This window comes from Pangasianodon hypophthalmus, chromosome 20 (genome assembly GCF_027358585.1).
Source record: "Pangasianodon hypophthalmus isolate fPanHyp1 chromosome 20, fPanHyp1.pri, whole genome shotgun sequence".
Lineage (NCBI taxonomy): Eukaryota > Metazoa > Chordata > Actinopteri > Siluriformes > Pangasiidae > Pangasianodon > Pangasianodon hypophthalmus.
The window spans coordinates 16812480-16832440 of record NC_069729.1 but is presented as its reverse complement, the minus strand read 5'-3'; the positions used below and the strand labels follow the sequence as shown (position 1 = coordinate 16832440).

At 38.4% G+C, this 19961-nt stretch overlaps 2 protein-coding genes across 3 annotated transcripts in view; both read left to right on the top strand.

The window, feature by feature from the left end:
• Positions 1 to 12: 12 nt before the first annotated feature.
• Positions 13 to 5733, top strand: hesx1 (HESX homeobox 1). Its single transcript, XM_026932961.3, has 4 exons — positions 13 to 1196; positions 3284 to 3444; positions 4863 to 4964; positions 5472 to 5733. The coding sequence occupies exons 1-4, from the start codon at positions 1079 to 1081 to the stop codon at positions 5565 to 5567; spliced, it is 477 nt and encodes a 158-aa protein (XP_026788762.1). The 5' UTR covers positions 13 to 1078; the 3' UTR covers positions 5568 to 5733.
• A 4755-nt stretch (positions 5734 to 10488) lies between these two features.
• il17rd (interleukin 17 receptor D) overlaps positions 10489 to 19961 on the top strand; it is a 28255-nt gene continuing 18782 nt past the window's right edge. The window contains exon 1 of one of the 2 annotated variants that reach the window (XM_026932960.3): positions 10489 to 10722. In XM_026932960.3, coding sequence (XP_026788761.3) covers positions 10600 to 10722 — 123 coding nt within the window. In that variant the 5' untranslated portion in view covers positions 10489 to 10599. Of the gene's footprint in view, positions 10723 to 10801; positions 10821 to 19961 lie in introns of those variants that run through there. The other variant, XM_053227163.1, reaches the window with a different exon arrangement.

Sequence of the window (19961 nt, the reverse complement as noted above, 5' to 3'; positions counted from 1 at the left end):
TAGAAATAACAGAACCAATCTCTACTTTTGTTTGCTGCTTGTGTGGTACCATCAAGTGTACGTCATTTGTACCTTTAGGATGTATCTTTACACCTTGTAAATTAATTTAAGATCCATAATTGAACCTTGTGGACCACTGATTTAAAGCATTAGGCTAAAAACTAATTAAAGCTACACCACATCCCCCAGGCAGGAGATACACTTTTGATGGTACCAGTGCAGGAACAAGGAAAAGTACAGTTTAGGACTTTTATTAAAAGTGCCAAGTGGTTCTTTAAATGTTTTCACACTGATAATAGGCTTTATTATTTCTGTAAGCCTAATTGGCCTGCATTTGGGTTTGCATTTAAATAGTTCTAATTAGTCCTAACTTTTTAGCATGATAAAGCAGGGCAAGGAGAGGGAGCTCGTGCACTCAAGTAAACAAGTAAATAAACAAGTCGCATATTTATTTAAAGCCAGGTTGAATTGGTGGATTGAGCCCCTGAATGCAGACAATGCAGGGGCAACTTGTCGGATTAGTTCACGGCTGTCCTCTGCATGCATGACAAGAGGCATAAAATGGGGGGAATATTCAGCAGGATTAACTTTAATAGCCTTACCTTCTTTTTTTATTAACACTTATTTTAAACCTGTGCGCGTATAAATGAGATTACTGGCAAGCTGAGTGCTTTCTCATAATGCTGAAGGAAATGAGCGGCTGAGGAGGGAATTAATAAAAGAGCTCATTTTCTACCTGGTGGGTAAAAATAAAAGGGACACTGGCGAAGGGTTTTGTCTCTGGAAATAGCGAGCTTTAAGGGATTCTGTATGGGTAATAGATAACACCCCGGTGGTCACGGTTGTAGCGCGTAATTTGGACACAGAATTACCTGTAAATCGACCTGCTGCCCCTTGTGGTGCGCCTGAACCCATTCAAATGGAAAGGGTTTACTGGCTTCATCAGTGACGTGTTGTAGCCTGTGAGTTTTAAAAAAGCCACAGGACAGGTCGAGTTTCATTTTCTCTAACAACATTCCTTCAGAGAACTTGGACATCTTCTTTTTTTATCTTGCTTTTTTTTTTTTTCTTTGGAAACATGGCGAGCGTCAGCGCGCACCAGAGCCACCATTCCCTCTTCACTATAGACCGCATCCTGGGTCTGGAGCGACCCGAGCAGAGAACAGCTATTTACACTCCTCACCGCCCATGGACAGGTAGGCTTCACTTTATAATCATTAATTCTACATTTCTGCACAAAATAAAACCTCAAACAGTAAATACGCAAACAGTCCCAGTCAGTGTTTATCAGCTGATTGCAGGAAGAATTCAGATAAGATGGGACAGTGTGACTTCTCAGCATTTATGGTCTGTCCTGAGAAGTGAAAGATAAACTGAGCTATAAACATAAGTCATAGTAGAATAAGTCATGGTAGAAATAATATGACTTATTCATGATTCATGGGATATTCTATAAGTGGGCGTGGTCAACATCAAACAGGAAAAATGAAGGAAAGAAAAATGACATGCTTTGACTTATATATTAACTTATATATGAATCTTAGAAATATTTGCATGAGTTTGTCCTTTTTATGTCCCCTTTTCTGTTTTAATGACAGTGTCCACTCAAGCTGGTGTGGACTCCACAAGTTCATTTAAAACCTGATGATCCATTTTTAGATCAAATCCATCTGCATGTTGTCTGAACACATGCTTCAATAGAAGGGATAAGACTCATGGAGAATCTGACCTTTTATACAAAAGGTCAATATCACACATTTGCTTACATTTGAATAGGATCCTAGAAATTGTGCAACATCTTGAATATTGAGTAGTCAAGATATTACACATTTCCTTTTTTTTTTTTTTTGACACTTTTCAAAATTCTAAAACTTTCTGTTTATTTCTAGCTTTGCAAAAAAAAAAATCCCAGATTTTCAATGTGGTGTCAGACTTTTGGACCCCCACAGTGTGTGTAGGTGTAGTACTGTGCAAAGGTCTTTTTTTTTAAGTACGAATTTTGTTATAGATGTTTATTTTATGACTTCTGCATTACTGAGTCAGTCTAAAAGCATTTCATATGTCCAAACGTTACTTTTCCAACAAAAAAATTAAACGTTACAGAAAAATGTTGTCAATAAAGAAAGCAACATACAATATAGACCACTTTTCAGACATAAAAACATAATGAAGTCCGCTGGGTTTTGCTCCAAAAAAGAAGCGAGTGTGACAGTTAATGTCTCCTGATGTAAAACTGATCAGCTAATGTCCTTATAAAAGTGGACAAAGTAGAGCTGAGACTACTATTTCTTTTTAAACAAGGGGTTATTTCACCAAATATTGATTTTTGTTTAGTTTATTACTGTTTATAGCTCTTTATAGTATTTTTTCTTTATGTAGAAATGTTTTATTTGATTATTTTTGAAGGCATCTTTGCTTTACAGCATTTCTTTGCATGTGCTTAAGACTTTTGCATGTATATAAGGTTCTTAAACGGTCATGACTAATTTATTTACTAATTCCACATATGCATACTTGAGATACTAATGTAACAAAATAAGCATAAAGTTAGTTCAGATCATGTACCATACAAAATGCAGTGTAAGCCATTTTATTTATGGCCAGAGAGCTTAGACAAGGTGGAAATTCCAAAAAAAAGTGACAGTATATCTGAATTCACCCAACAGTTACTTATGAAAATGAGGCTTCATTTAATTAAATATGCATTCTTAATAAAAAAAAACAAAAAAAAAACACTCTAGTATTTTGATGTTGCTGATTGTGAAGACGCTCTTAAAAAATATAGTTTCTTTAATGTTTAATCCTGTAGTGCATTTTATACAAGTGGAACATGGGTTTTTATTTTCCCGTGTGATTTTCTGACATGATTCACGTCTTTTCACATGGTACCTTTACCATGCACCATGCACATATAGGGCATGTGGTTTTATTTCCACATGTGATCACATATTGTTCACAAGATGCACCTTCACATGATCACATGTGAAAAGACTGTCACTGTTGCTGTTCCATCCAACATGGTGAGCAAATAGAATGAATCCCAGGTCAAGGTTTTAAAGCAGTTAGGATAGGAGCTGTCTGACTTCCAGTCATTGCACTGCTTTACGTTTAAGTTTAACATTCTGCCCATAGACTGTATATAATCAAATAATATTATATATGGTCTATAATTTGTCCTCATTAGTTAATTGTTAAGTTGACTTGCGCGTGGTAAAGCAGGAAAACTCTAAACTCTTGTACATCATACTTAAACTCTTTATCAACGTATGTTTAATTTCATCAGATGTGCAACCAACAAAGAACGACTGCTTCGTAAAGACAGGCGGCTCGCTGGATGTACCTGTGATGGATGAGAGGAAAAGTGAAGCACCGGTCGAGAGCTGCAGGCGTTCACTCAACTGGTGCATCGGACGGAGACCCAGAACTGCCTTCTCCAGCTTACAGGTAGCCTACTGATGCTGATGTATATAATATCAGACATTAGACCAGTAGCTTATTTACAGTCTGTTCCTTTTCACTCCCAATTACCAGAAACACAATATCCAACTTTCTGAGAGATCCGGTTAACTATAAAATAATTTCCACAGACCCTCAGTGCAGATATATTTGATGAACATAATATTCACATATTAGTCTCATTATTTGATAATAGTAGTATAATAATATTCTGGTTATGTATTGAAACCCTAGAGCTTTTTATTTCTGGATTTTTCACCAACAGAACACATTAGTTTCAAGGTGACATTGTTTTTGAAGTTACTGAGATTTGGATTAAAACCCATTTAATTCAAGTGACTAGATACTGACACTAAAAAAGCAGCGACAACCTTCCTTTCAGTGTAAAATATCAAAGGTTGCTGTAGTAATGAGGTCAATATAGTAAACCATTTACTGTGCATACTGTTGAGTCCAGTCTTTAGCCCTGACTCTGCTGGCCCCCTAGGTGAGATTTTAGATTGCCCCAACCCATTGTGAGGTTATTCACATTTGGGTAGTCACTTTTTGTGCAAAAAATTTTTGAGAATCTGTTCCGGATTTGAGATTTGTTTCAAAACTGCACACACCTGGACTTCTTTGCAGTGACGTCATCAATGATTGCATCAAAAGACAAATTCTGAGACACAGTATGACTGATGCTGATGACTGCCAGTCCAGTGAGACGCTCTTGGGCCATGGTAGACCTCTTGCAGTCGCTTTTCATGCAAAAAGTCAAGAATCTCCATGGTGGTCAATATTTGGTGGTATAATTGAATGTGTCTGTAGATAGACTGCTAGCTAGCTAGTTAGTCAAATTAGCCTCTTACTTGTCATCCTTGTTTTTGAGCATAGACTGGAAAAATGACATACCTAAACTGAAATGATTGCAATTCATGAATGGTTTAGACTACAGGCCTAATCATGGTGTCTTTTAAAAGAAGATTCTTAGGAGCTTTTTTTGGTGAAGTGAATGCAAGCAGCAATGTAACTGAAATTAAAACAACATTAGAGAGCTTTAGTTTATTTCAAAGGAAAGACACTGGACTTAACTTGCACTAAACTGAAATAAAACACACAGAATAAGCTATTTCAAAATAGCAAATAAACATCTATGGCTGACATGCACAATTATCTTGTGTAAAAAACAATACCCTCTAGTGCAGCGCCGCTTTGTCATTTTGTGCTCTTGGTAATATGTCACTTATGCCACTATACTATATTATGCCACTATACTATACTATGCCAGTAGCGCGTAGCATAGAGCATAGCATATCCTATAGTATCAGTTACACCTTAGAGCGTAGCATATCCTATAGTATCAGTTACACCTGTGGTTTCCTTCATTTACATTTCCCCTGATTTTTTTCTATTTATTTTGATTCCAGCTGGAGATACTTGAGAGTGTGTTTCAAGTAAACTCGTACCCCGGGATAGATGTCCGAGAGGAGCTTGCTCAGAAATTGCATCTCGATGAAGACAGGATACAGGTATGGAAACAGCTTTTGGAAATTTATTATTAAATCGAAATCACACATTCTGTACTATGGGTTCTGACTTGTGTCACTTAGTAATGAATTCATCAATCCGTCATGGATTAATCAATCAATTAAGTAGTGTAGACAGAAATGCAAGAGTTAGGACACTCATAGGAATAAATGCAGAAGGGATCTCCCTTTCTGAAGGTGCTCTAAATATTGTAGGACAACTGAAGACTTCAAATCACTTTCATATCCACTGAAGAGCTTTTGTAATAATTCCACAACAATGGGGGATGCAAACCTTTGCACTGAGTTGATAAATAGGAACATCAACAAATAGTCAATCATTGGATATTTAATCCTTAATCTCAGATTATTTCAATATTTATATGTCGATTTCATTCATCTATTAATTAATGGCCTTCACAAACTAGCAAACGGTGCATTTTATATATCACAAATCTTTATTGATGTAGGTCTGGAAATAAATGTAGTAATTTTCCTCTCTCCTGTCAGATCTGGTTCCAGAACAGAAGAGCAAAACTGAAGCGTTCGCATCGAGAGAATCAGTTCCTCATGGTGAAAAAAGTCATCAATGGTCTCCAGCAGTGATTGTAAAAAGAAAACAAAAAGTTCAGATTTCTGTTTCTTGTTATATTGTAATATATTCTGTTGTGACTTATTTTGATAGTGCAAATCATATAATAACTCAAATAACTTATGTCATTTAATGGCTTAGATAAGCAGCTGATTAATTAAAATGTACTTTAACATCACACACCGAGTATGGGAATTTGTTGCACTCCACATGTGGTCTTTTCTGAATTCATCGACTGCTTCATTGTTAGATAACAAGCCTCATGGAAACCCATTGCTTCCCAATTCCAATTTGCTTGCTCTAACTGAGGGTGATTATGAGAGACAAAAGAGGCTTTTAATGAGGAAAGGAGCTTTGCTATTTGCTCTGAATAATGATAAGGGGTGGAAGGGGTGAGAACTGCAACCATATTGGATTAGACTTTATTGGAAGAACAATACAGTGACTTAGTAATAGTGTTTTAGTAATATTAATATAATACAATAATAATAATAATAATATATCACAGGAGATTATCTGATAATTAGGTAGATAATTAAAAAACACTAGAGGGCGCCATTGTGCTGAGGAAATTCTACTGAGGACGTTAATGTAAAAAAAAAAAAAAAAAAAAATGCAGTGACAAAAATAGTGAAGGACATTAATTTAACTGAATTTTTCTCAAGTTTGCATGACACTCTGCAGCTAAGAGTGAAATTCAGGAATTATATTTTGAAGCTAAAAAGTTGGCAGTAGCCCAGCCATTTGCCATTGACTGGAAGGTTGTGAGTTCAAATCCCAGAAGAGGTCATTTTGTGCTATTGACCGAAGCCCTTAACATTCACTGTTCATCTCCAAGCTTGGATTTTATTCAGCATCGCTTTGGATAACTATGCAGTTATTTTCTTGTAAAAACTAATGAAACATAAATGCAAAAAAAATGGCGCCCACGCCCAGTATTCCCAGAATAAGCTCTGGAACCACCACAACCCTGATAAGGATAAAGCAGTTACTAAAGGTGAATGAATGAATGTATAAAATAGGTCTACTTATCAGTATTGTTAACCTAACAGTAGCAAATGTTTTGCTGTAGTCAGTTGTGCACATGCATTACAATTTCATGACCTCAGTTTAATATCTAGTGTTAGTATTCCATTACATTATGTACATTATGTATTATGTATTATGTATGTGCTGTTATATGAAATTATACAGCGGGGTGGTGGTGTGGTGTGGTGTGGTGTGATGCGGCCTGATGCAAGGCAGAGTTTTATTTTGTTTCTTTTATACCACAGCAATTTGCCAACACTATTGATTTTTTATTTATTAAAGAATGTCACTTTGTACCTGTTATCTGTATATAATTATATGTTGTGGAATATCTGTGAGAGTTATCACATGCTGTACATTATGGCGTATAAACAGTAATTCGCTCACCAGCCTCTCTTTTTTCTTTACTTTTTACGTCAATAAGACAAAAAAGAATGTAGATTGACACCTAGAAACCAGAAATCCCTCTGTCCTGAAGACCTTCCTGTGCCAGAAAATGTAAAAGGACTGTTACAAAGCACTGACTCTGGAGACGAAAAAAAAAAAAAGTGTAAATAATCACCTCCTCACAGAAATCAATCAGTTTTAATGATCACACACTGAAGGCCAGTTGAAGATGGCAAAAACATCGCCTGGTCTTCTTCCAATCTTCAGCTGTCCAATTTGTCCAAGTGTCCAGCTGTCCAAGTCTGTGCCCTCTAAAGCTGCAGATTCCTGTTCTTAGCTGACAGAAACGAAGCCTGATGTGGTTCGCTCTTGCTGTAGCCCAGCCGCCTCAAGGTTTGACATGTTGTGTGTTCTGAGATGCTTTTCTGCTCACCATGGTTGTAAAGAGTTGTTAATTAAGTTACCATAGCCATCCTATTAGCTTGAACCAAACTGGCCATTCTCCTCTGTCGTCTCTGATCAACCAGGTGTTTACATTCAGTGGACATTTTTTTGTTTTTCGCATCATTCTTGTGCCTGAAAATTCCAGGGGATCAGCAGTATCTGAAATACACAAATCAGCCCATGTGGCACCACCAACCCTGCCACAGGATCACATTTTCCCCCATTCTGATGACTGATGTGAACATTAACTCTGTATCTGTATGATTTTATATTCTTCAACATACACGATATAATCTTATTCATACTGAATAGGCTTGCTTCTGAACATGTTTGAGCAAATGTGAATTGTTTCTCAGCTTATTGTTTTATCTTATCGCTCAGTAGTCACATACTTCTTGATACTGTTGCATTATGTTGCAGATCTTTTGCATTGTCTCTCTTTGAGAGCTACAGATTCTGTATGGACTTACGTCATCCTGGACAGGATGGCAAGAGCTCTGCTCATCTTTCAAGTCAGAAACAAAAAAGAAGACCCTTTTCATGTTCGCATCAATAGTAACACAAGATCACCTGAAAGAGGAACTGGGTGTTCCTGCCCAGACAGTTGGCTCATACACACAACTTTCCCATGATTCTCATCTTGGGCTCTTTGATCTTTGCAAATATAGTTCAATGCACAAATGTTTTTGATTTTAATCCTTAGAACAATCAGATGATTTATTTTTTGCTCTTTTGTATGTGTGCATTAAGTGTACAGTATGTGCACCTTGAAAGCAAAACATAATGCTCTATTAAGTTTTTTTAACAGCATTCATCCTATTAAGCTATTCAATTTTATACCACTTTTGTTTATGCAATAAAATTCTAAACCTTCTAAAAAAATGGCTATATTAAACTACCCCTAGGTATGAACAAGTGTGGGAATGTGTGTGTGCATGGTGCCCTGAGATGAACTGGAGTCCCATCCAGGGTGTGTTCCTGGGATAGGCTCCAGATCCACCATGGACCTGACCAAGATAAAGTGGTTAATGAAACATGAATGAATGAATGAATTTGTAGTAGGGTCACCAATTTAGACCATTGGCAATTGCAGGTTTTAGTAAAATTCAAAAATCATCAGCTGTAGTAAGCAAAGACCTGATTTACACTGTAGAAATGCTCTGCACAAAAAGCAAGCAGTGTTGTATAGTGATTGCATGAAGTTAATTTGACTGACAGGTAGTCTCATGACTGTGTAGTACTTTGGTTAAAGTATAGCCAGGGAGTCTGTAATATTTTAAAAATTAAAAATACATATAGTGGTGGAAATCACAGCTGATCATTATCAAAAGTTATTACTGTACGTTTATTATTGAGTTCTTATAGTTTGAGCTCAAAAGTAAGTAGGCCTATAAAATAACTTGGACCTCACCTACTGTGAACTTTTAATGGAAGATTCTGCATGAAAATGCTCTATGGATTAAGCAAATAGCCAAATTATTATTGTACACATTTAAATAACACTATCAGAAAAAAAATTATACTTAGTTATTACTTAAAAATTAAACTGTATATTTCCTTGTCACTGGGGTTTCACCCTCAAGGGTTCGTCTTTTGTACCATATTTTTCACCAGGAAATGATATATTGATATATTGTATGATTTAAGGTATATAAATGGAGCATAATTAGATTTTTAGAGTACAGCTTTTAAACTTCAAAGTGCACCTTTCTAGATAAAATATATACGTATAAAGGATTACTAAAGGTACAAAAGACAGTCTACAAGGAAAGGTATACATTAGCACCCTTTTGTCTGTGAGTGAATGAGCCCAATATCTGTTTAGTTCAATTATTTTGATAAAATTTTATGGAGGCTGTAAAACTGTACTCATTCCACAATGGGGTAGTCAGGTTAGACCCAATGACTTTATTGGGGTACCAATCTAGGGTGGGGCAAAATGCTAATTCACAACCATCCAATTTGACAGGTTGTTGTGCCCCCTATCTGTTTATGACCTGAGTAGGACCCTTAAGGACATAAAAGGCACAAGCAACATTTGTTTGTGGTTTAGCAAGCTACAAAATAGCTATAAAATTAGGCTTCATCTTATGAAATACAGGAGTGTGAAGAATTCCGTACCATTAGCTAGTAAAGAACTGAAGAAATCCAATGTTATGCCTCCAAATACTAAATAGAAAAACGTGTGACCAGTGTTTGCTTGCTTGTTTGTTAGCTACAGTTGCTTGTTCTTTGCTGTTGGACAATGATGAAATTAACTATAAAATTTCCCAGAGACTCTGTAGTCGGCATTTCCATTATTTTTCAAACTAGCCTGTCAAAGGGAAACTTTTCAAATCATTCCATTTTAGATCATGTGACACTATAACTACACTGACTACTACTACTATTACTACTACTACTACTACTACTACTACTAATAATATTGATGATGATGATGATGATGTCTTGCCAGGGGTGGCCAGAGGGATGGCCATGCTAAACACTAGTGGTGGTACTCAAGTATGTCAGGCTCCAGCCTGAAGAACCAGTGGGCATGATAAGTGGGCGGAGACACTGTCGATCATTAGTTGTTATAAAGCAGATAATTTGATTATAACTCATATCACATTGGCTAATCAAAAATGTGAAATTTACCTAAAATATTTGTTGGGTGATGCGAAAAATGGTGGACAGCTACTGCTAATCAGCGATTGGCCAAATATGCAAAAATGCAAAATATGATTGACGGCCATACTTTATTGGCTGATGCAAAAAAATGATTGACAGACTCGCTCTCCACTCATGTTCCCATTGGTTCTCCAGGCTGCAGCACCCCCCTACTCTTGGGCCTGACCACCCCTGGCCACCCCTGGCCACCCCTTAGCTACACCATGATTGAATTTATTTAACAGTCCCTGGTAGGCTGTAGTAAATCATACTGCACACTATACTGCATACTACTATACAGAACAGCAAGTATACAGACAATAATACAGTGTATTATAGTGTAGATACCGTATACTGTATAAAAGAATGGCATGTTCATTTTTATCCCGAGCTCATATCAGAGGGAGGAGTTCACATCACGAGCGCCCCCTATCTGCAGAGCAGTGAAGTGAAGCCTGAGCGTCGGATATGAAGCGTCTGTGCAGAGAGCTGCTGATTATTCGTACTTGAGCGGGACTTCATGGACGAGCCTGGGACATGGCTCTGCGACTCACACTGCCCCAGCGCATAACCACGCTGTCTCTGGTTTTACTTTTGCACCACACCGTAGCTGCAGCCAGCGGAGGGAGGAAAGGGAACGCCGAGAAATGCGGGTACAAGGTGAGGGACAGAGAGCAATTCCGACATGTTGAAGTTGAAGCTTCTCTGAGAGGAACAAAACGCGTCGCGTGTGGACGCTTGTTTTTCAGTCATGGCAGGTTGTAACACTGGTTTTTGTCGAGGTGGAGAGTTAAAATTTGTGCTTTAAACTGCTTTAAAATTAAGTAATTAATTATTTTAAATGAATTTTATCATATTTATTACATTTCTTAAATAGTTGTTTGACACAGAGTAATGTTTGGTAAGTTAGCAGGTCTGCTCTGAGGCGAATCTCAATCTTTAAATGTAGCTTTAGATTTACTTTAAGGTATAAAAATATACATTTACATATAAACACTCCTTTTCTAAAGTTGTTACCGTGTGGAAAATATATATATATATAAAATATATATATATAATTTTTTTTTCACACAATAAAAACCTTAGAAAAGGAGTGTTTATATGTATATGCACATACATGTATAAATATGTGTGTGTGTGTGTGTGTGTGTGTGTGTATGTATATATATATATATATATATATATATATATATATATATATATATATATATATATATATATATATATATATATATATATATATATACACACACACACACACACACACACACACACACACACACACACACACACAAATAAATGTGTGTGTGTGTGTATAATCAACTCTAAATATATTAGAGAATGCCAAAATATGGTTTCAACAACATTTTCTGACCCAAAAATGAAAGGAATTAAGTGTAAAGGTGAACCAATAATCTGAATTAGCAATATATCGTGAATATTGAGGGATATTTGACATAAGTAACTAGGATTTGTAGGCGATGTTTATCCAGATGTTTCCTTCCAGTGTGTAATTGCGGTGTTTAAATGTGTAAAGTAATCAGTCAGGGCTTCTTTTGTTCTCAGTCTGAGCCATCTGGCTAAACACTTGAATTGTGCCAAACTGATTTTTATGGTCATGTCCTAATAGTATTTTGAGATGAGGGTGGATCCTTTGAGTCTTAGCTGCACACTTGTAAGAGAGAGTTAAATGTGAAAGTTTACTCAAGTAAATAATGAACTAATAGGCAGTACAGGTTACACCTGTACTATAACTCGATTGCAAAACATTATTGCGTTTTAGTGCATTTTGGAAAGAGTATCCTTTTTTTTTTTCTTCTTCTTCCATCATTTTTTTTTCATCTTGCACTTCCTAGGCTTGTTTGCTTTTCCTGCCTGGCAGTTTACTTAAAGATTCACTGGCCCGTAAATACCTATCGGAAGTGCTATTGACTTTTAGTGCCCGCTCTTGTGTGCATTGTCTTCCGAGCACTACGGCTGCTTTGAACCATTTCCCATAGGAAGTGAGGGGACTGTTTGCTCTATTAACACACTTTGGCATTTCCTCCTTCAAACCACAGGCCGTCTCCTTCCACGGCCACTTCAAAGGTCGTCGAGCTGCTGAAAGAACAGCTTTTCACAAACTGGTTTGCTGGCTGTCGGGCAAAGTGTTGGGCTCCATCAAATCTTTCTTCTGCTTGAGCACTACTAATGATGAAGTGTTTTTAAAAGGGACAAAATGATCTTTTTTGGGGGGGAATTTTGAAGCTTTAAAAGGCTTAGACATATTATTTATTTGCTCATGAAGTGGCAGTTTACTTTTACGTATAATTGGTTCTAATCTTTGATTTGATAGCTAAATATTTGTTTTAAAATGAAAAGGTTATTGTTTAATGTAATATCTACCCGTCATTGAGGGGGATGATAAGCATCAACTTGTAGCTTAGCAAGAAAGAAAAGAAAGGTGGATATTTAAATTGGCCTGCGCTCATTCCGGGCCCTGCTCGTCCCCCTGCTGAGAGGGGTTGAAGGCTTCATGTCGAACCCCAGCGGGGGCTGGCTGGCTTTGGATGAAAGTGCCTAACCTCCGGAACTTCCAGGCCTTTCAATAGCATCCTTCCTTTGGTTCTCCGTCAGACTCCCCAAGTCATACAACAGCCAGAGAGATTTTTTTTTTTTCTTGAAGTCTTGAATGAGCTAAACTTTCCTTTCCTCTCTGAGATTGATTTTGGGTTCCTCTGCTAAAGAAATGAAGTCAGAATTCATCACTGTGCAGATACTACCAGCTGCATATATTTTTTTTCTTTTCCTTTCTCAGGGAAAAAAAAATTTCCTATTTCCTTCCATCTGGTTAAGTTATGGGTTCAGCATGCGAGGGTGATGTCAGCCAAACACGCCAAAACATCAGCCAGGATATTGAGCAGATTTCCAAGTCGTTTTTGGGGTGTAGCAATCGCAAATCTCAGCGATTAGTATTCAAGAAGACATGAGCTGTTTCATGTAAGTCTGTGGAGCGTGAGGGGGAAATCGCCGGATTTCTTTCCCCCAGTGCTTACAACCACATAAAAGTCAACCCCACTTTAGACACTGAAGTAACGATTGTAATGATAACAGCCCCTATTGTGATTTCAGCTATTTTACAGTATGTGGACAGGAGCTTTGGTCCAGGTATTCTGTCAGAATAGAAGGCATTAAGCTTATGTTTAAGCATTTGAGCTGGAGAGCATCCAGTGTTGGATTACTGTATTATCCCATATTATTTGTTTGTAATTACTTTGTTAATTTGGCTGTTTGGAATCGAATCAGATACAATTTTGCACAGGATTCTGCATTTACTCATGCTCTCAAGAGGACAGCTGTAGTGTTGACAGATCCTGCTGCTAATCAAATGTACCACACTGACCTTTTTTGCCCTTTGTGCTAGTTATAGAACAGAAAAGTTGATTTTTCTTGACAAAGAAGTCAGATCTGGCTTTCATTAACTCATTAATGTTTTTTTTTTTAAAAAAAAACCCTGCATCAACTTTGAAGTTGTCCAGCATTACTCATTTTTTCAGGGTCTCTTCTGCAGAGATCCTTTTATTTCATCTTTCGTAGTGAAATATGTCTGTACAAAGATTAATGGCTTATAGAAAGCAAAGCCAGTATTTTTCTGCAAATGATATATAATCAGAGGTTCTTAATGCTAGTAATATATAAGGCTTCCAGGCGTTAGAGTCCTTGAATTAGAAATCGCAATTCCGTGTCAATGCAACAAAAACAGCACAAAGGAAAATGTTTTCCATTGTCCTTAGACACACACAGTCTTTTATTACTCCAGGCTTTTGAATCCTCAGCAAGCTCTGGCATGAGTGCACCTGTGGGACACCTTCTTGCTTTTGCCTATGTTTTTTTTTTTTTTTTTCACTCCTATCTCAAAAGAACCTGCATGTTTTCTTCTCTTATTCTCCTACCATCTGACTGATGAATAGTGGAACGAGAGGAGCGGTTCATAGCGTTCAGGGGTGTGGATAGAGGAGAGTGTGTTTGCGTGTGGGGGGTGTGTGCATGGAGGGCTAAGTTTAATTCTGCACCATCTTTTAGGCAGCATTGAAAACCATCCAAGCAACTCGTAACCTTGGAGGCCATGCCTTGTGCTGTGGTGGGAAAATCCCTGGTTGGCTAGTCCTGAATCGCCCCAGCGAGCCACAAGGCTTTTTTTTTTTTTTTTTGAATGTGGGGTCCTGGGGGCTTTCAGCTGTAGCGCCGAGCTTTGACAAGCCAAGTGTCCCGCTGTTGGACGTGAATGGAGTGATGTAGCTGGTAATCGGAGGTATGTCAAACGTGAATTAAAAGTCTAGCCAGTCTGCTCACCTCAGGGGTGTCAGTGATTGGTCAGAGGCTTGTTGCAATCTTAAGAGCAATATTTTTTTAAGACCAAGTCCTCCAGCCACTCAGATGGTGCACATTTTTTGCACTCTCCTAGCTCCCAAAAAACACCTGTACCAGGAATTTAGTGGTCCTGATTGCTTGAGAAGAAAATCAGGGGGGCTAAAATCGTGTTTGGAAAGCTCAATTGAGTGTCACGGGGTTGTTTGGGGGTTGTTTGGGGGTTCTTTGGATTTTTTATTTCCTAAACAGGTTGGAACCCTTTCTGATGGATGCTACCCTACTTAGGACACAAGAGATAAGTCAAACAACCGTTAAGATTTCTGGGTTTCACTTTTTTTTTTTCCCTCCTTCTCTCCCCTAAAAGTGGTCAGTATTAACAAAATTCAATAATTTCTATATGATTTATAGATGACTTTGTTTCCCCTTTAAAACCATGTAGTCCCAGTGGTCATTTATTAAAGTAGATGAATGAAATGTCTAATTAAATTAGCGTAATCCTCTTGAAGCAAGCAAGCTGTTTGTAAAGTGATCTTATACCCAGATTTGGTGCTCCTTGCCATCAGAGATCTGCAGGAAAGGCCAGACCCTCGGGATCGTAATCTGATACGGACTGGTTATGCTCTTCCAAAGCTTTTCCTTTGGCTCACGGATTGAAGTCATTACAATCAATTAGCTGTTCTTTCCTCTGGCCTAATCAAGGATCTGATGCGGAAGAACTTCCTGCCTAGGTTTCAGGCAATGATTTGAGATTGCAGAGCGTCTGCTTTGGAGGATGAAGTACAACGGTACGCTTCAAAGCTCAGGATTCGGCTGCAGGCTAGACATGAGCATAATGTCTCTGTGAGAGGGGGTGAAACTGCAGTTCCCTGACCACTTTGGTAATTTATCCCATCTTTGAGCCTTGGAATTGCTATCAAGAGCTTGTGTGTCTTACCCCACACATTCAGCCAAATTTTTTGAGTGTTAAAGCTAAATCCCCAGCTGCCTCCACTAAGGCTAAGACTATGTCCCTGGTCTGATTTGGTCCCTGTGCACATTCATGATGCGTGTGCTTAATATCTCATTTTGCAGTCATGTGAGTGCATTTGGTTGCCCTGTGTTTTCCATTAGAGAGGTAGGGCAGGTCTATGTTTTTCATGGTCGAGGAGTTCTGGAAAGCCCTGGGCAGTAGTGCGTTCCCATAGCATGAAACACAAGACTCCAAATCCCACAAGCCCTTATCCTCCCTATGAAGACATTTATTGTTCTATAATGTCATCAGGCAGGTCTGCCTACCTCTGAATCACAATGTCTCCTCATCCTGCTCAGTCTGGTGAGTCCACATCAGTTTCCATTCATAATAAGCCTCCATTCAAAAGGTTTTTTTTTTTTTTTGGCTAGGAACAATTAATCCAGGTTCAGTGAAATCCCAATGAAAGCCTTTGAGGAAGCTTTGAGGTTCAGTTCCTGTCATGTCCTTCCTTTTGCGACGGACAAGTCCGGGCTTGTTTCGAGCAGTCGTGCTATGTTTACACTTCTCACAAGGTTCATTTCAGTCAACATAGAAAGCGGGATACGATTATGCAGATAAAGGAACACAAACAAGAAAGGATTAACAAAAGCTGGGATTAAATTCAAGCTCAAACCAACCTTGTTAAGATTTTGACATTTTGAATGTGTAGGTAAATAATAAAAACATTTAACATGCCCCATCTTGTGAAGCACATGTTCAGAACCCTTGTCCTGCACATTGTGATGTTTTCCCTGATCTGATTAATTAACTGATTTGTTTAATTAGGTGTTTTTGGAGCAGGTAGGACAGAGGGTACATCCGAGGTTAAGAACCTGTGTTGTAAAGCACAGTAGCACTGGAGGTCAGCCTTCACACGTGTGCGGCCTGACGGTGAGATCATCCCCGAGAGCCTCCTAAATCCATTCAGGATGGTTCCCAGGGTTCAGAGGGCAGAAATGAGTGAGCAGGGATCTGTGAAGTCTGGAGGATGTTTGGTGTGACACCAGTTTTTCCTACAATCCATCAGGTTAGGACTTGGTCATGTATCACTGCCATGGGGCGACGTCTATCCGGAATGGACAGAGCTGGAAAAGCAATCAGGTCTGTTACTTTCCCGATGAGGAACTTCCCTGCCTGTTAAAGACATAAGTTTTGACATTCACGTGCTCATCAATGTCTCTCTGGAGTCCTCTTAAAGCATTCTTCACTACTTGGGTTATTTGTTCCCCGATGAAACGACCTCGGTGTGCACTTCTGAGCAGTTTCATGTTATCGTGTATGAGTGTGTTTTGAGAAACACCTAGACTGTGCGTGAAAATGCGCCAGTGAGTTCTTAAGCACTAATGTCATAGCATATGGTTGCATTTCGAAAGAGGCCTGGCTGCGACAAATGCTGATTGGAGTAAAACAGGAAAGGCATTAAGCAAAACAGAGCGAGGGAACTTCAAGCCAGACTACCCTGCAGCATTTGATCGACTGCCACGCAAAGCCCCTCATCAGTCGTGACCTCTTTGACCTCTCATCCTGTCCTTGCAAGAGATTTGCAAAGCTTTTTCTTTAAAAAGAAAATGTGCCATGGAGTTCATGTACAATTGTTTTTGCAGTTTTTTTTGAGAGACATAATAGCATCAAATCCATTAATTTTTTTTTTAATATATAAAAGCTGTGCATAATATTGCATCTTGACTTAATTGTATAAAATGTAAAACATGCTTATTTTAATGAAAAAACGTAAGGCTTTTTTCTTTCTATGCTATGTACGTTGACCTAAACGCATCTCTATTTATTTAGAGTTGAACATTAACATGTTTTTCTTAAAATCCTGAATGTGATTAGCCCTAATTTAAGACTACTGTTTGGACCTCATCACCGATACACACGAGTGCCCAGCGTCAACACGGCTCCTTTTCATCAACGTGGCGGTGGGTTCTTGAAACCATCGTGGTTTCCGTGAGCCACCCCCATGTTTGAAATTACATTCACGTATCAGGATGTTTGCAATTGCCATCAAGTTAAATACTCCTTCTGAGTCGAGTGTAATTGCAGAGATCTGGGCAACTGATACTTGCCTCATTGGTGCCATATGATCACCTGCAGCCATGTGGCATTAGCAGGAAATGCAGCTCAGCAAATTGCATGTGAGTGTGATGCTCGAATGCAAGAATTTGCATTTAATAAATGACAGACTAAGTGCAGCAGATGTATTAAACAGCTTTTTAATGAAACAATAGAGGTTTTGTATGACACTCGGATTCGTTCCCGTCCTCTTTAGATTTGAGTATGTACTTTGGCAGACCCTCCTGAGATGGGCTATTCATTGTATAATCTCAAAATAAACTTTTATGATGTTGAAGAGTCACTTTTCCTTTTAGAAAGAACATCGCCGTCTTCCTTGACATCCTGTTCCTCTATTAGTCATGTAATACTCCAAGTCCCCTTTAGGCACGCAAAACAAATCCGCTCAGTCAAGCGTGCCAGCAGTCCTGATTTGATAGCATGACCTCTCACGAAGGAAACACAAAATACTGGTGATTAATTAGTATTAGCAAGGCTCAGATAGAAGACACAAAGGCGATTGTCCCAGAAAATGACTTCTTTTTGGGGAACGTCAAATGAGGTACACATGTTGGGAATAATGAGAACAGCATGTCGGGCTGGTCAGAGCACAATTGCGGTCAAATTTGTTGAGCCAAATGTATAAAGGTGCTTGTATCCATCCCACTCGGACCTGCTGGACTCATGAGGACCGGGGCGTGGGTGGGAATCTCAGGCCGGCCAGCGGAAACTTTGTGTATGGATTGTTAGGAGTAGGTGCATGTATCTCTGTAAAAAGTGTGTGAGTTGATTTGTGCTGTCAGAATTGTGGTTTGGCTTTTGAGATATTCTCACATCATAGATCAATTTTTATTCAACGGTTTGGAGTCACAGTGATGTTAAAAAAAAAAAAAAAAAAAAAAAAAAAACATTTTGTAGAGGACAGACAAATGCTGAATGTGTTTACAAATCGATTTACACCTTGAAAATGATTGACATCAGTCATCACTGGAAATTCTTTTTTTTTTTTTTTTTTTCTTCTAAGAGAAGATCACTGTGTGCCTAATGTCTGCTTTTTTTCCCACCATGCCTTCAAAAACCCTCTGTAGGTTTAGACAAGTGGGAGTACTTTGAAGGTATACTTTGAAATGGATGCTGGGAAAAGGGGAATTCTCGGTGAGGCAGATGGTGAGGCTGTTTAGGAGTTTCTCAGAGTAAGCTCAACATCTTGGAAGCCAAGCCACCCCCTCTTGCCCTTTGTTACCGACTTGGAGCGTTTTCTTATTCTCCTGAAAAAAAAAATTACGATGAGTTGTGCTGCGTTTGTTTTGCTGGCCTATTATTCTCATTTAAATCGGTCAAATCTGAACTTTGCTCCATCATTGCTCTCAAAATTCAGCCAATTTGTTAGACAAACAGTGATAAGTGGCTTTGTGGTCATGTTTGTTTTCCTAGAGCAGAGGAACAAGCCCAGCGGGAGCAGCTTAACATCGTCCGATCAGGAGGATCTGAAGAGGAATATTATAAAAGCATACAGCACAGAGTAGCTGATGGAGAGCTACAGCCTCCACCTTTAACCTTTTTTACGCTGCAAGAGCTTCCTGTTGCACTTGTAGGTTGGATTAATGACTTATGAGTTCATTGCATTGCAAAGCCTGTTTCTCCTGCTCTCATCTCAATTCTTAGAGTTTAGAAGGGTTGAAAAATTCAGTGGTGGAGTGGAAAGATGCATGCGATTTTACATTCAGTGGGCCTTATTTATCAGTCTTTTAGTAAAGTTGTGTGTAAATGTTTTCGTAGGCCAAAGCCACCTAAAAATTCCAGTCAAATTTACAAAAAGTTTTGGTAACACTGACTTTCTCCGTACACATGCGTATTTTGATAAATGTTAACCGCCTGTAAATTACCGATCATGTTCACGGCACATCTTTTGTGACGCCTACAAATCTCCCTAAAAGGCAAAGTTGACAGAGAGCTGAAAATGACAAAATGATGACTAAGCACCAAAAGAGCGCCTCCTAATGGGGACATGCAGTATGTTGGCCACCATATACACACACTAACTCGAACTCCTTTTATGGGACCGCATTTCTTTTGTCCTTATTGCATATCTAGTCTTAATTGTCTTAATTTACAGATTTCTTTTTGAATGTTTTTCTTTCATTAGTCATTATTATGAAATGGCAGAATTTTACAGAATTTACATTAAAATCATGTGTGCAGCTTCAAGAAACAAACTATTTCAACTTGACAGTGTAATCCATATGTAAAATTGCAGTCTCCTTATATGTAAATTTATTCTCAGGAGCTCTTGTAGGATAGGAACTTTTTACTGAACTAACTGAATTTTCAAGAATACCATAGCTTTTGTGAAAATCCTCCTAAGAATGATTTACGATGCCCAGTGTGCGCCTGTTATCTGGCATAATGGCTGACGTTTTTTTTCCTCCAAAATAATTTATTTATTTTATCCTGTGCATCATCTGTGAGGCATATGGAGTTGATCCACTTCTTTTAAACAGGT